Below are 13,489 nucleotides of genomic sequence, written 5' to 3' on the forward strand. Positions count from 1 at the left end.
CTTTCAGAACTAGAGATTTAGATTTTAGATTTCTCAGAACGTATATGATTACGTATTGAAGATTCGTCCTGGAATAAGTAATCTAAAAAATCACAGACTTTTTGTTGTAAATAAAAGTTTTATCAATAGAAAAACTTTCTAAAATCATGAAATCACAGAAAGAGCAGTTAAAACTCAACAAACAGAAGAAAAAAAAACGTGAAAAAGCTTATAGAGGATAAAGTATAAGCAAAAAGAACCATGAAATTACGGAAAAATCAGTTAAAACTCACAAATAGAAAATCAAAACGTGAAAAAACCTGATATAGGATAAAATATAAGCAAAAGAACCATGAATGAAAGAAAGACAGCAGTACTAGTAACCAATTCCAGAAGGGGAAGGGCCTGTTATTAGAGGTCAATTTAAGCCATATTAAGAGCCATTCCAGAAGGGAGTTTATTATTAGAGATAAATTTAAGCCAAATTAAGAGTTATTACTGAGATGTTTTAATGGAAATACTACCTTTCTTCGAGCCATGGCTATGCATATTCATGCCTTTGAGAAAATATATGGTTAGCCCACCCTAGCAAGCAATTCCAGAGAATGAGGGTTGTTATTAGCGATAAATTTAAACCAAATTAAGAGTTATTCTCAGAGGTCTTAATGAAAATGTCTCATTTCTTTGACTGGATCGTAGATTTCAGTCCCCCCACCACTGACGAATTCTTTTAACACCTCCCACTTTAACTTTAAGCTGTAGAACATGCTACTACAAGCAATTCACGTCATCACGTCACACTACTACGGATGGCACACGGATACACGTCACACTACGGATGGCAAACGGCGCCCTTCACCAACCCTTACCGTGATGGCCTCTAAAGCAATTCACATAAGCGTGACAATATGTGGCTGTCCCCGTGACAACCCATTATAATATGCATTATCATTCCTAAGCGACTTTCCAGATGTTTTCTTAATAAGATTATGCTTCAAATCTATCCATTCAATGTGATAACCTCCATGGCAATTCATGCCACCATGTCAATACGTGGCTGGCTCGCGGCACCCCTATGATACATATTGTTATTTCTAAGAAATTTTCTAAACATTTTCTTGTTACAAATCCTGCTTTAAATCCATTGGCTCGTGTTTTTTGCAAGCAAACCTTCAGTGATATACCATATAATTTCACGCCATCGTGCCACACTATTTACTTACCCTCTAGCAACACTCAAGAAGTTTTTCAAATATTTTTTTATAAAGTGATATCTGATTCCGCTTCACCCGATTCTGATCCTCGGTTACAACGGTTCTGCCTCCATTTCAACTGGTTTTCGCCCCGGTTCAACCGATTCTAAATCTAGCTCCGGTTCCGTCAATTCAATGATTTTTTACGCCACTGCCTCCGTGGTAATCTATGGCTGGTCATTGACAATGACTAGTTTATTATACTTTTTCTAACAGTATCATTTTCACTTTAGAAGAACAGCACACTCACATGAACTTGTTGCTTGCTAATTTTTTGTACGTGGAACCTACTACGTGCTGATTTTTGTTCTGATTTTTCTCTTCTTGAAACTTGTACACTGACTTTTATCCACATGAAACTGATTTTGTTCATGGAACTTCTTGCATGCTGAATCTTGTTCGAAAAACTTTTTGCAAGCTGATTTTTCTCTTCGTGAAACTTGTACATTGATTTTTCTCGTCATGAAACTGATTTTGCTCAAGGAACTTTTTGCGTGCTTATTTTTGTTCCCTGAACTTATTGCGTGCTGATTTTTGTAAATGAAATTTATTGCAAGTTTATTTTTGTCTTCGTGAAACTTATACATGGATTTTTTTCTCCTTGTGAAGCTGACTTTTTTCATGAAAATTGTTGCGGACTGATTTTGTGTTAGTGGAACTTACTGCATGCAGTTTGTTTTTGTTCATGAAACTTGTTGCATGTTGATCTTAAATTCTTGAAACTTGTACAGTGATTTTTCGTCTCGTGAAACTGATTTTGCTCATAGAACTTGTTGTGCGCTGGTTTTTGTTCGCGGAACTTGCTGCATGCTGATTTTTTTTTGTTCGTGAAACTTGTTGCATGTTCATCTTTAACTTCGTGAAATTTGTACACTGATTTTTCGCCAAGTGAAACTGATTTTGTTCATGGAACTTGTTGCATGCTGATTTTTGTCCGTGGAACTTGTTGCATGTCGGTTTTTCCCTTCGTTAAACTTGTATATTTATTCTTCTTCTCGTGGAACTGATTTTGTTCATGCTGATTTTTGTCCGTGAAAACCGCTGCATGTTGATATGGTCTCTTCATGACACTTGTACATTGATTTTTCTCCTTATGAAACTGATTCGGTTGATGGAATTTGTTACGTGCTGCTTTTTGCTTTTGGAACTTCTTGCGTGCTGATTTTTGTTCGTGAATGTGTTGCATGATGATTTTTCTCTTCGTTCAAGTTGTAAATAGATTTTTCTCATAGTGAAACTTATTCTGTTCATGGAACATGCTCCCTGCTGATGTTTGTTCATGGAGGTTGTTACGTGCTGATTTTTAGTTCGTGAAACTTGTTGCATGTTGATTTTTCTCTTCGTGAAACTTGTACACTGATTTTTCTCCTCGTGAAATTGATTTTGTTCCATTGAGTTTGTTGTGTGCTGATTTTTGTTCGTGGAACTTGTTGCGTGTAGGTTTTTGTTCGTTAAACTTGTTGCAACTTAAATTTTCTCCTCGTGAAACTTTTACATTGATTATTCTCCTCTTGAAAGTGATTTTGTTCATGGAACTTGTACCGTGCTCATTTTTTCCTTGGAATTTGCTGCATGCTCATTTTTGTTCGTGAAACTTGTCGCATGTTGAGTTTTCTTTTCGTATAACTTGTACACTGATTTTTATCCTCGGGAAACTGATGTTCATTGGACTTGCTGCATGCTGATTTTTGTCCGTGGAGCTTGTTGCGTGTTGATTTTGTTCATGAAACTTGTTGCATGTTGATTTCGCTCTTCATGGATCTTGTACATTGATTTTTCTCCACGTGAAACTGATTTTGCTAATAGAACTTGTTGCGTGTTGATTTTTATTCGTGAAACTTCTCGCATGCTGATTTTAGTTCGTGAAAATGTTGATTTTTCCCTTAGTGAAACTTGTACACTAATTTTTCTCCTCAAGAAACGAATTTAGTGCATGGAAAATAATGCGAGCGGATTTTTTACATGGAACTCTTTGGATGCTGAGTTTTTGTTCATGAAACTTGTTGCATGCTGATTTTTCTCGTCGTTAGATAAGTTAGATGACGTTAGAAGTTAGGTTAGATGATGCTTCATCTAACCTAGCTCAACCTAACCTAGAAGCATTGCACGATAAATTAAGTTGCATGAAAAAATCACCATGCGACAAGATCCATGAACAAAATCAGTTTCACGAGGAGAAAAATCAATATACAAGTTTCTCAAAGAGCAAAAGTAAGATGTAACAAGTTTCATGAACAAAATGGGCACGCAGCAAGTACTACTACACGCAGCAGGCAGCAAGTTCTCTGAAAATAATCAGTTTCACGAGGAGAAAAATCAATGTACAAGTTTCACGAAGAGAAAAATCAAAGGGCATCAAGTTTCACGAACAAAAACCAGCACGCAAAAAGTTCAACAAACAGAAATATACACGCAATAAGTTCCATGAATAAAATCAGTTTCATGAGAAGAAAAATCAAAGTACAAGTTCCACGAAGAGCAAAATCAACATGCAACAAGTTTCACCAGCACAAAACAAGTTCCACGAAGAAAAATAATCAAGCAACAAGTTCCATGAACAAAATTACGTTTCACTAGGAGAAAAATCAATATACAACATTTCACAAAGAGAAAAATCAACATGCAACTAGTTTCACGAACAAAAAATTAGCATGCGAAGAATTCCACGAACAAAAATTAGGACACAACAAGGTCAACGAACAAAATCAGTTGCACGAGGAGAAATCTCAATGTAAAAGTTTTACGAAGAGAAAAAAATCATCATGCAAATGGTTTCGCGAAGAAAATCAGCACGCAACAAGTTCCAAGAACAAGAAACAAGCACAAAACAAGCTCCATGAAAAAAAAATCAGTTTCATAAGGGGGGAAAATCAATGCACAAGTTTCACAAGGGGAAAAATCAAGATGCAACAAGTTTCTCGAATAAAAATCAGCACGCAAATAGTTTTACGAAAAAAATATCAGGACACAACAAGTTCCATTAACAAAATCAGTTTCACGAGGAAACAATCAATGTACAAGTTTCACGAAATTAGAAACCAACATGCAGCAAGTTTCACGAACAAAAATAATCTGCATTGAGCAAGTTCCATGAACAAAAAACAACACGCAACAATTTGCATCAAGTTTCATGAACAAAAACGAGCATGCAACAAGTTCCACGAACAAAATCAGCGCGTAACAAGTTCCATGATCAAAAGCAGTTTTACGAGAAGAAAAAGAAAATCAATATGTGTTTCACGAATAGAAAAATCAGATGCAACAAGTTTCATGAACAAAAATCAGCACGCAAAAATTCCACATACAAAACTAAGTACGCAACAAGTTCCATGAACAAAATCAGTTTCATGGGGAGAAAAATGGGTCTACAAGTTTCACGAAGAGAAAAATCAGCGTGTAACAAGTTTCACGAACAAAAATCAGCACGCGACAAGTTCCATATACAAAAGTCAGCATGCAAAAAGTTCCATGATCAATATCAGTTTCATGTGGAGAAAAACCAATGCATAAGTTTCACGAAGAGAAAAATCAACAAGTTTCACGAACAAAATCACAACGCAAGAAGTTCCACAAACAAAAATCAGCACGCAGTAAGTTGCATCAACAAAATCAGTTTCACAAGAAGAACAGCATGCGACGAGTTCTACGAACAAAAATCAGCACGCAACATCTTCCATGGAAAAAAAAAAAATCAGTTTCGCAAGGGGAAAAAACTAATGTACGAGTTTCACGAAGGGAAAGAACAACATGCAACAAGTTCCACGGACAAAAATCAGCATGCAACAAGTTCCGTGAACAAAATCAGTTTGACGAGGAGAAAAATCAATGTACAAGTTTCACAAAGAGAAGAATCAACATGAAAAAAGTTTCACGAAAGAAACCAGAACTCAATAAGTCCATGAAGCAAAATCAGCACGCGAAAAGTTCCAAGAAAAAAATCAACATGCAACAAGTTTCACGAGCAACAATCAGCACACAACAAGTTCCATGAGCAAAACCAGTTTGACGATAAGGTTTCACGAACAGGAAAATCAACATGTAACAAGTTTCACGAAGAGAAAAATCCACATGCAAAAAGCTTCAAGAACAAAAATCAATACATAACAAGTTCTCCGAAGAAAATCAGTTTCACGAGGAGAAAAATCAATGTATAAGTTTCGCAAAGAGAAAAACGAAAATGCAAGTTTCACGAACAAAAATCCGCATGCAACGAGTTCCATAAGCAAAAAATCAGAACGTAACAAGTTTCATGAACAAAATCAGTTTCACCAGGGGAAAAATCAATGTACAAGCTTCCCGAAGAGAGAAACCAACATGCAATATGCTTCACGAACAAAAAATTAGCACGCAGCAGGTTCCAAGAACAAAAATCAGCAAGCAGCAAGTTCATATAAGTGTTTAAACTTCCAATGTAAAAATGATACTGATCAAAAACGTATAATAAACTAGCTATTGGCAATGACCAGCATTAGATTACCACGGAGGCAGAGTATACAAAATCTTGAAATTGAAGGAACGTGGAGTGGAATTCGCAGAATTGGGAATGTGGAATTGACGACGGAAGTGGGGTAAGCAGAACTGACAAAACCAGAACCAAATTTGGAATGGGTCTAACCGGGGTGAAAACCAGCAGAATTGGAAGCGGAACCGTTGTAACCAAGGGTCAGAATCTGGGAACGGAATTGGATATTACTTTATTATAGAAAAATATTTGATAAAATATCTTAGGAATGATGAGGGGTGCTAGAGGGTTGGTCATAGTGGGGCACGATGGCGTGAAATGACATGGCATATCACGGAGGGTTGGCTTGCAAAAAACACGAAACAATAGACCTAAAGCATGGTTTGTGATAAGAAAATATTTGAAAAGTGCCTTAGGAATGATGATATGTATCATAGGGATGCCGTGAGCCAACCACGTATTGGCATTGTGGCGTTAATTGCCGTGGGGGGTATCACATTGAGGGTTGGCTTGCGAAAACCCGAATGAATGGACTTGAAGCATAATTTTGTTAGAAACATATCTGGAAAATGCCTTAGGAATGATAGTGAGTATCATATGGTTGCCAGGGGGGCAGCCACATATAGTCAGAGTGACGTGAATTGCCGTAGAGGCCATCACGTTAAGGGGTGGCGGAGGGTGCCGCATGCAATCCATAGTGTGTGATAAGGTGACGTGAACTGCTTGGAGTAGCATGTTCTACATGTTAGCACACAGCAGGTTCCACGTACAAAATATCAGCATGCAACAAGTTCATGTTAGTGGTTGTTCCTCCAATGTAAAAATGATACTGATCGAAAAAGTATAATAAACTAGCTATTGTCAATGACCAGCCATAGATTACCACGGAGGCCGTGGCGTACAAAATCATTGAATTGACGGAACCTGAGTCAGATTTAGAATCGGTTGAGCCGGGGTGGAAACCAGTAGAATCCGAAGCTGAACCATTGTAACCGAGGATCAGAAGCGAGTATAGCAGAATCAGATATCACTTTATAAAAAAAAATATTCGAAAAATTTCTTAAGGATGACGAGTGGTGCTAGAGGGTAAGTCATGGTGTGGCACGATGTCGTAAAATTATATGCTATATAACTGAGGGTTTGCTTGCAAAAAACACGAGCTAATGGATTTAATGCAGGATTTGTAACAAGAAAATATTTGGAAAATTTCTTAGGAATAATATTATGTATCATAGGGGTGCCACGACCCAGCCACGTATTGACATGTCGGAGGGTATCACATGGAACGAATGGACTTCAAGCATAATCTTATTAACAAAATATCTGGAAAGTGTCTTAGGAATGATAATGCGTATCATAGGGCTGTCATGGGGGACAACCACATATTGTCACGCTTATGTGAATTGCGTTGGATGCCATCACGTTAAGGGTTGGCGGAGGGTTCCGTGTGCCATCCGTAGTAGTGTGACGTGGTGACGTGAATTGCTTGGAGTAACATGTTCTACAGCTAAAAATTAAAGTGGGAGGTGTTAAAAGAATCTCTAGCAGTGGGGGACTGAAATCTCAGATGCGGTCAAAGAAAATGAGGTATTTTCATTAAGACCTGTCAAGAATAATTCTTAATTGTGTTTAATTTTATTTCCAATAACAACTATCCTCTTCCGGAACTGTTCGCTAGGGTGGGCTAGCCACATATTGTCAAGGAGGCGTGAATATGCATTGCCATGGCTCAAATAAAAATGGCTTTTCAATTAAAACCACTCAGTAATAAGTCTCAGTAAGTTTACCTCTAATCACAGATCCCCCCTCTGGAATTGGATGCTAAGGGGCCCCTGTTGGAATTGGGTTTTAGGGGGGAAGCCGTGGGAATTGCTTACTAGGGTCCATTGGAAATGGTATCTAGGCCCCGGTGGAATCGGATGTTAAGAGATCCCCCTGGAATTGCTCGCTAGGGGGTGAGTCAGACACATATTGTCACGATGGCATGAAATATGCATAGTCTCGACCGAAAGAAACGTGGCATTTCCATCAAGAACTCCCACAAATTATTCTTAATACGGCCTACTTTTACCTCTAATAACATGCTTTCCCATGGAATTGGTTGCTATGACCCCTTTCTTTCTTTCATGGTCCTTTTGTTTATATTTTAGCCAATATCAGGTTTACTCACGTTTGTTGAGCTTTAACGGCTTTTTGGTGATTCCATGGTTGTTTTTGCTTATATTTTATCCTTTATGAGATTTTTCACGTTTTATTTTTCCGTTTGTTTACTTTTAACGGCTCTTTCTGTGATTTCATTATTTATAACGTTTTTTATTAATAATACTGATACTTACAACAAAAAGTCTGTGTCTTTTTAGATTACTCGTTTCAGGACGGATCTTCAATACAGAATTATTTATGTAACGAAAAATCTAAAACCAATGCTACGTAACATTTCGTCGATCCAATACCTAGCTCAACCTGTCTAGCTCACATTAGAAAATTAATAACATTTTAATAGGTAGGTGCTTCTAATGGAGCAATAATCAATAGTATTCGAATGCTTTTGCTTTCTCATGTACAAAGGGTTAGAAATATACGATCAATTTAATCATTCTATTAAGCGGGAAATGGGAATTCTCCGCATGTGAATGTGTTTATTTCGTAGAATATATTTCCTGAATCCTGATATTACAAAGGTTTTCATAGTCCACCTGATTAACGCTCTATTTCACTGGATGAACATCCCCTTTCGAATCCTGATTGAGCAAAAATCATTAGATTTTTGTCATTAGATTTTTCTAAATCATTAGAAAATGTTTTGAAAGAAAATGAAATCTCTTGAACTATAATATAACATCCAATTTGTGCACCGTCATTACGTAGCATCCCACGTGCCTGCTGTGTGCACTTACAAGCGGGGTCCCGTATAGGCCCCGAAGCCTAGCATATCACGCGAGATTGCATCATCCTCGAAATAAGTAAACATTCTCCTATTACATGACGTCCATAGAAACCTTGAAACATCTTATAAAAACGTCGTGTCGGTGAAATTGGTTGCTAGGGCCAACCGTTGGAATTGTTCGCTAGAGGCCCAGTTGGATTGGAAGCTAGGGACCCCGTTCGTTAGGTTAGGAGCTATCAGTGAAATTAGATGCTAGGGCCCCGTTAAAATTGACTGCTAGGGCACTCGTTGGAATTGGTTGCCAGGGTCCTCCCGGTAGAACTGACTGCTAAAGCCCCTGGAGTCCCCGGTTGAAATGGTTGCTAGGGTCCCCAGTGGTTAGGTTAGGTCCTCCGATGAAATTGAATGCCAGAGTCCCCGATGGAACTGGATACTAGCCCCCCCCAGTGAAATTGGATGCTAGGGCTCCCTGGTGGTTAGGTGAGGTTAGGGCAGTCACGGTGATAGTGGATTCTAGGGGGTTCCGTTGGAATTGCTCGCTATCTCCCGGCGTCTTGAAAGCCCCTCGCTAACGGGCCCTGAAGGTTTTTCTAACCCTGCCTTCGTAGGTTTTTTAAGAGTCAGAGAAACTATGACTTAACAATCTTAGAAATCCTGATTTGTCGGGGTCTCATAGGTTTTTTCAAAGATTCTCTATTAGGTAAAACCCAAAGAAACCCTGGAGTAAGGAAGCCCTGGTCCTCGTAGAATTTCTTCATAATCAGAGAAACTATAACTTGACAATCTTAGAAATCGTGATTTAGCGGGGTCTCATAGGTTTTTTAAAGACTCTCTATTTGGTAAAACCCAACGAAATCCTGGAGTAAGGAAGCCCTGGTCCTCGTAGTTTTTTGAAGAATCAGACAAAATACGGCATAACAATCTAGAAATACTGATTTGGCGGGGCTCATAGGTTTTTTTTAAAGACTCTCTATTAGGTAAAGCCCAAAGAAATCCTGGAGTAAGGAAGCCCTGGCCTTCATAGTTTTTTTTTTTAAAGAACCAGAGAAACTGTGACACAACAATCTTAGAAATCCTGATTTGGCGAGGTCATAGATTTTTAAAGACTCTCTATTAGGTAAAACCCAAAGATATCATGGAGTAAGGAAGCCCTTGCCCTAGTAGGTTTTTTTTAAGAAAGAAAGAAACTATGACCTAAAAATCTTAGACTTCCTAATTTGGTGGGGTCTTGTAGGTTTTTTAAGGACTCTCTATTAGGTAACAACCACGGTAGTCCTGGAGTAACGAAGCGCTGGCCCTCGTAGGTTTTTTAAAACATAACAATAAGCTGCATCTCTTAGAAAACATTCGCTATGACGTAAGAGACACCTGCATCTCTTAGAAAACATTCCCTATGATGTAGCAAACACCTGTGTCTTGAAGAAGTTTAAAAAAAGATTCGGGATCGGGATTCGAAGGGATAGTGTCCCGCTTAAAAGCAGTGAGGCGTCACTACTAGTGGCTTCAAATGCTGGCTCATGGGTACTCATGCAGGCAAAAATTTGACCGCGTATTTTTAACGAGATTGCCCCCCTTTTAAGTTGTTTCCTTCTTATTTCCATAATTTTACGAACTAAGAACGTACGAATCTTATGTACAAATAAATTGGGATGTTAAACTTAAAATTCGAAACAAATCCATATTGGGAATCACCATAAAAAGCTGATTATTTGATTGAATGTTTTAAAATATTTAGATTCTAATGCTTTTGTTATTGATAAGGATCGCTATTTACTTATCGCTCATTACTATGAAGAATTTGATTTTCTTCATTTTTTTCCTCCAACAAAACAAATAGAAAAAGTGGTTGCGAAAAATTAGAAGAGAATTCCTCAGTCATAAATTAGAAATCATATTACCCCTACTAAAGAACAAAATGTATTAGCAGGCAGCTAACCATGGTCCAACATACTTTTTCCGTTTGGTTTTTCCCTACTCTAATCTCTTACCTTTGATTTTTTCATAATTACTTTATAATCCTTAATTTACAGGGGGTATGGTTTCTCTACCCCGCCAGCACCCGCTGGAGGCACCCATGATATATAGCCCGCTTTTCAACATTAACCATTATCACAAATGCATCCCAACAAATTAAGAATAGTTAAGGGTGAATTGACCTTTCAAGTGCCAAGATTAGTGAGAAATCCATATTTGACCTTATTCCAGTTTATGACAAAACACGTTTATTTAAACGTTTCTTATGCAATATAATTTCTTTCTCGACTTTAGGCAATTTAAAAAGTTTTTTACCAAACAAGCGAAGTTTTTGAAAGAAAAGTAGAGTTAAACTAAACCAAAAAAAAGTAGAAATAAATTCGTATTATTATTCAAGCTTAAAATGAACAGAAATCACTATTAATGAATAAGTGAGCCCTAATCAAATCAAACATAGATCACAAAGAAATTACCACATAGTCAAACAGTCCGCGGTAGCGAACTGTAAGTAAGGAGCGACCCGGGTCAATAGTAACCAAGATCCTAAAAACCGGAATTTTGATACCAATAGATACATCAAAAGAATCAGATTTTACGCATATTTCAAATGTATAAGTTTCATTGAGTTTAATCTTACCCATCAAAAGTTACGTGCCTGAGAACATTTGCCTTCTTTTCGACGAAGGAGGGAAAACCCCCTAAGAGTCATAGAAACTGGATGAGAATCACATCATCAGATTCAGCGTATCAGAGAACCGTACTTTAGAGGTTTCAGCTCCAATCTGCAAAAACGTGGAGTTTTGTATCTTTTTTAGAAAGATCACTTTTTACCCCAGGGATGATCGTATCGCGGAATATCGCGGAAGGGCTCATTCGAAAGGAAATTAAAAGTTCTAGTTCCCTTTTTGAGTGACCAAAAAATCGAGGGCAAGTAGGCCCCATCCCACAATCATTTTTTCCCGAAGTCACCCGATAAAAATTCTGAGATAGCCATTTTGTTCGACATGATCGAAAGATATGACAACTATGTCTTTGAGGATGACTTAATCCCCAACAGTCCCGAGGGGAAGGGCTGCAAGTTATGAACTATGCCCAGTGTTTACATACAGTATTGGTTATTGGGAAGCATACAGATGTTTTCAAGGGGGATTTTTTCTGGTAGCTGGGAGGGGGTCGGGGGTTACGTGGGAGTTCCATGGCGGAACTTTTCCTGGGGGAAGGGACATTCCTATGAAGGGGGTGCCGAAATTCTCAGCACTATTTAACAAACGATCAGAAATTAAATAAAAAATAAGTTTTTCAACTGAAAGTAAGGAGCAACATCAAAACTTAAAACGAATAGAAATTATTACATATATGAGGGGGTCAACCCCTTAGTCAATACTAAAGTTTTGCGCTAAAGTTTTTTAGTGCTTTCATAAGAGCTACTTATTCTTATTAAACAGCGTTTGTGATTAAGGGGTCTTAAAGAATTGGAACAAAACTTTAGCGTAAAGAGCGAGGTAAAGCGAGATAAAGAGCGAACCCCCTAATATTCGTAATACAAAATATACAAGAATGGATGTTAGTTCCGTAAGTTGATTCGTAAGTTACGTGTATTTATTACTAATAAAAATGTTCGTAAACAAAATTAAAAAGTTCTTGTGCCCTTTTTGAGTAACCAAAAATTGGAGGGCAACTATGCCCCGTCCTCCGCTCCTTTTTTCTCAAAATATTAAGATCAAAATTTCGAGAAAGCCATTTAGCCAAAAAAGTAAAATTAATATGCAAATTTTGTTTTTATTAATCATGTACGGTGAGCCAAAAACAAAACTTGCATTAATTCAAAAACACTCAGAAATTAAATAAAAACAAAACAAATAAGTTTTTATAAGTGAAAGTAAGGAGCGATATTAAAACTTAAAACGAACAGAAAGTATTCTGTATATGAAAGGGGCTTTCCCTCCTCAACGCCTCACTCTTTACGCTAAAGTTTAACTCTTTTTCACAGCTGTGTTTTTTGAAACAATAAAAAACCTTACTGAAGTGCCCCATAGGAGGAATTGGGTGGGGAAATGCCATAAGAAAGGGATTTAAACGAAACTGCAACTTCATGAGATGGGGCAAAGAGTGAATTTTGAATGGATGAGGAGGAGCGTGTATAGCTGTGTTGGGCTCAGGCAGCTTGGTAATACCGGGAGCTGTTAGTAGTAGTAGTAATTCTGATATCTTTGACAAACGTATTTCTACTTATATGACAACCATTACAACCTGGCAAAGTGTAGCTTTAGAGTTTAAATTTTTTCATACCTCATAGCCTCTTTTTCTTCTAATAGCTTGAACCACTGCAAGCGACGCAGCATGTTGTAAAAGAGATATATTTCCAAAGGCGAAGGATCGAGGCTTCAGTAATCTGACCGTAAAAGTGACAGCTCCTTTTGGACTTATCCATTTATTACCGCTCCTACCTGGAAGACAAATAATATATGCATCAGTCATGAAAAAAATGGCACAATTTTTTAGTTTTTTACTGACTGACCATGAACAATATAACGGAATACAGGAAGCTTGAACCCGGATATTGGATGCTAGAATAATTTTTTTTAATTTCATATTTTTCAGTCTGTTCAAATTTATAATTCAAAATACAAATAAAAACCCAAATAATTTGTATATAAGAGATCTGATTTGATTAAAAGAAGAAAAATTGAATTTGTGGAAACTATCGCTCCATCGCCCAAATGTCTAAAAATATACTTTTCATTTCTCATTTTTATTTCTGTCATCAATAAATCCTCTCTCTCGAAACTAAAGTGTGGCTGCAAAGCGGCGAAGCAGTGCCAAATTTAAAAACAGCTTTGCTTACTCCTCATTCTGCTCTAATGTTTATACAAAAATGGCCAAAGAGCTATTGGATCTCCACTTTCCCACCGTGGTATTTTGACATAGGGCTTT

General features: G+C 37.5%; 1 protein-coding gene across 1 annotated transcript in view; it reads right to left on the bottom strand.

Moving 5' to 3' along the window:
• Window positions 1-13,489, bottom strand: part of LOC136029880 (biotin--protein ligase-like) — a gene marked incomplete in the record, with an annotated part of 100,159 nt that overhangs the window by 32,324 nt on the left and 54,346 nt on the right. The window contains 1 exon segment of the mRNA XM_065708359.1: window positions 12,845-13,002. Coding sequence (XP_065564431.1) covers window positions 12,845-13,002 — 158 coding nt within the window.

The sequence above is a fragment of the Artemia franciscana genome, chromosome 8 (genome assembly GCF_032884065.1).
Source record: "Artemia franciscana chromosome 8, ASM3288406v1, whole genome shotgun sequence".
Classification (NCBI taxonomy): domain Eukaryota; kingdom Metazoa; phylum Arthropoda; class Branchiopoda; order Anostraca; family Artemiidae; genus Artemia; species Artemia franciscana.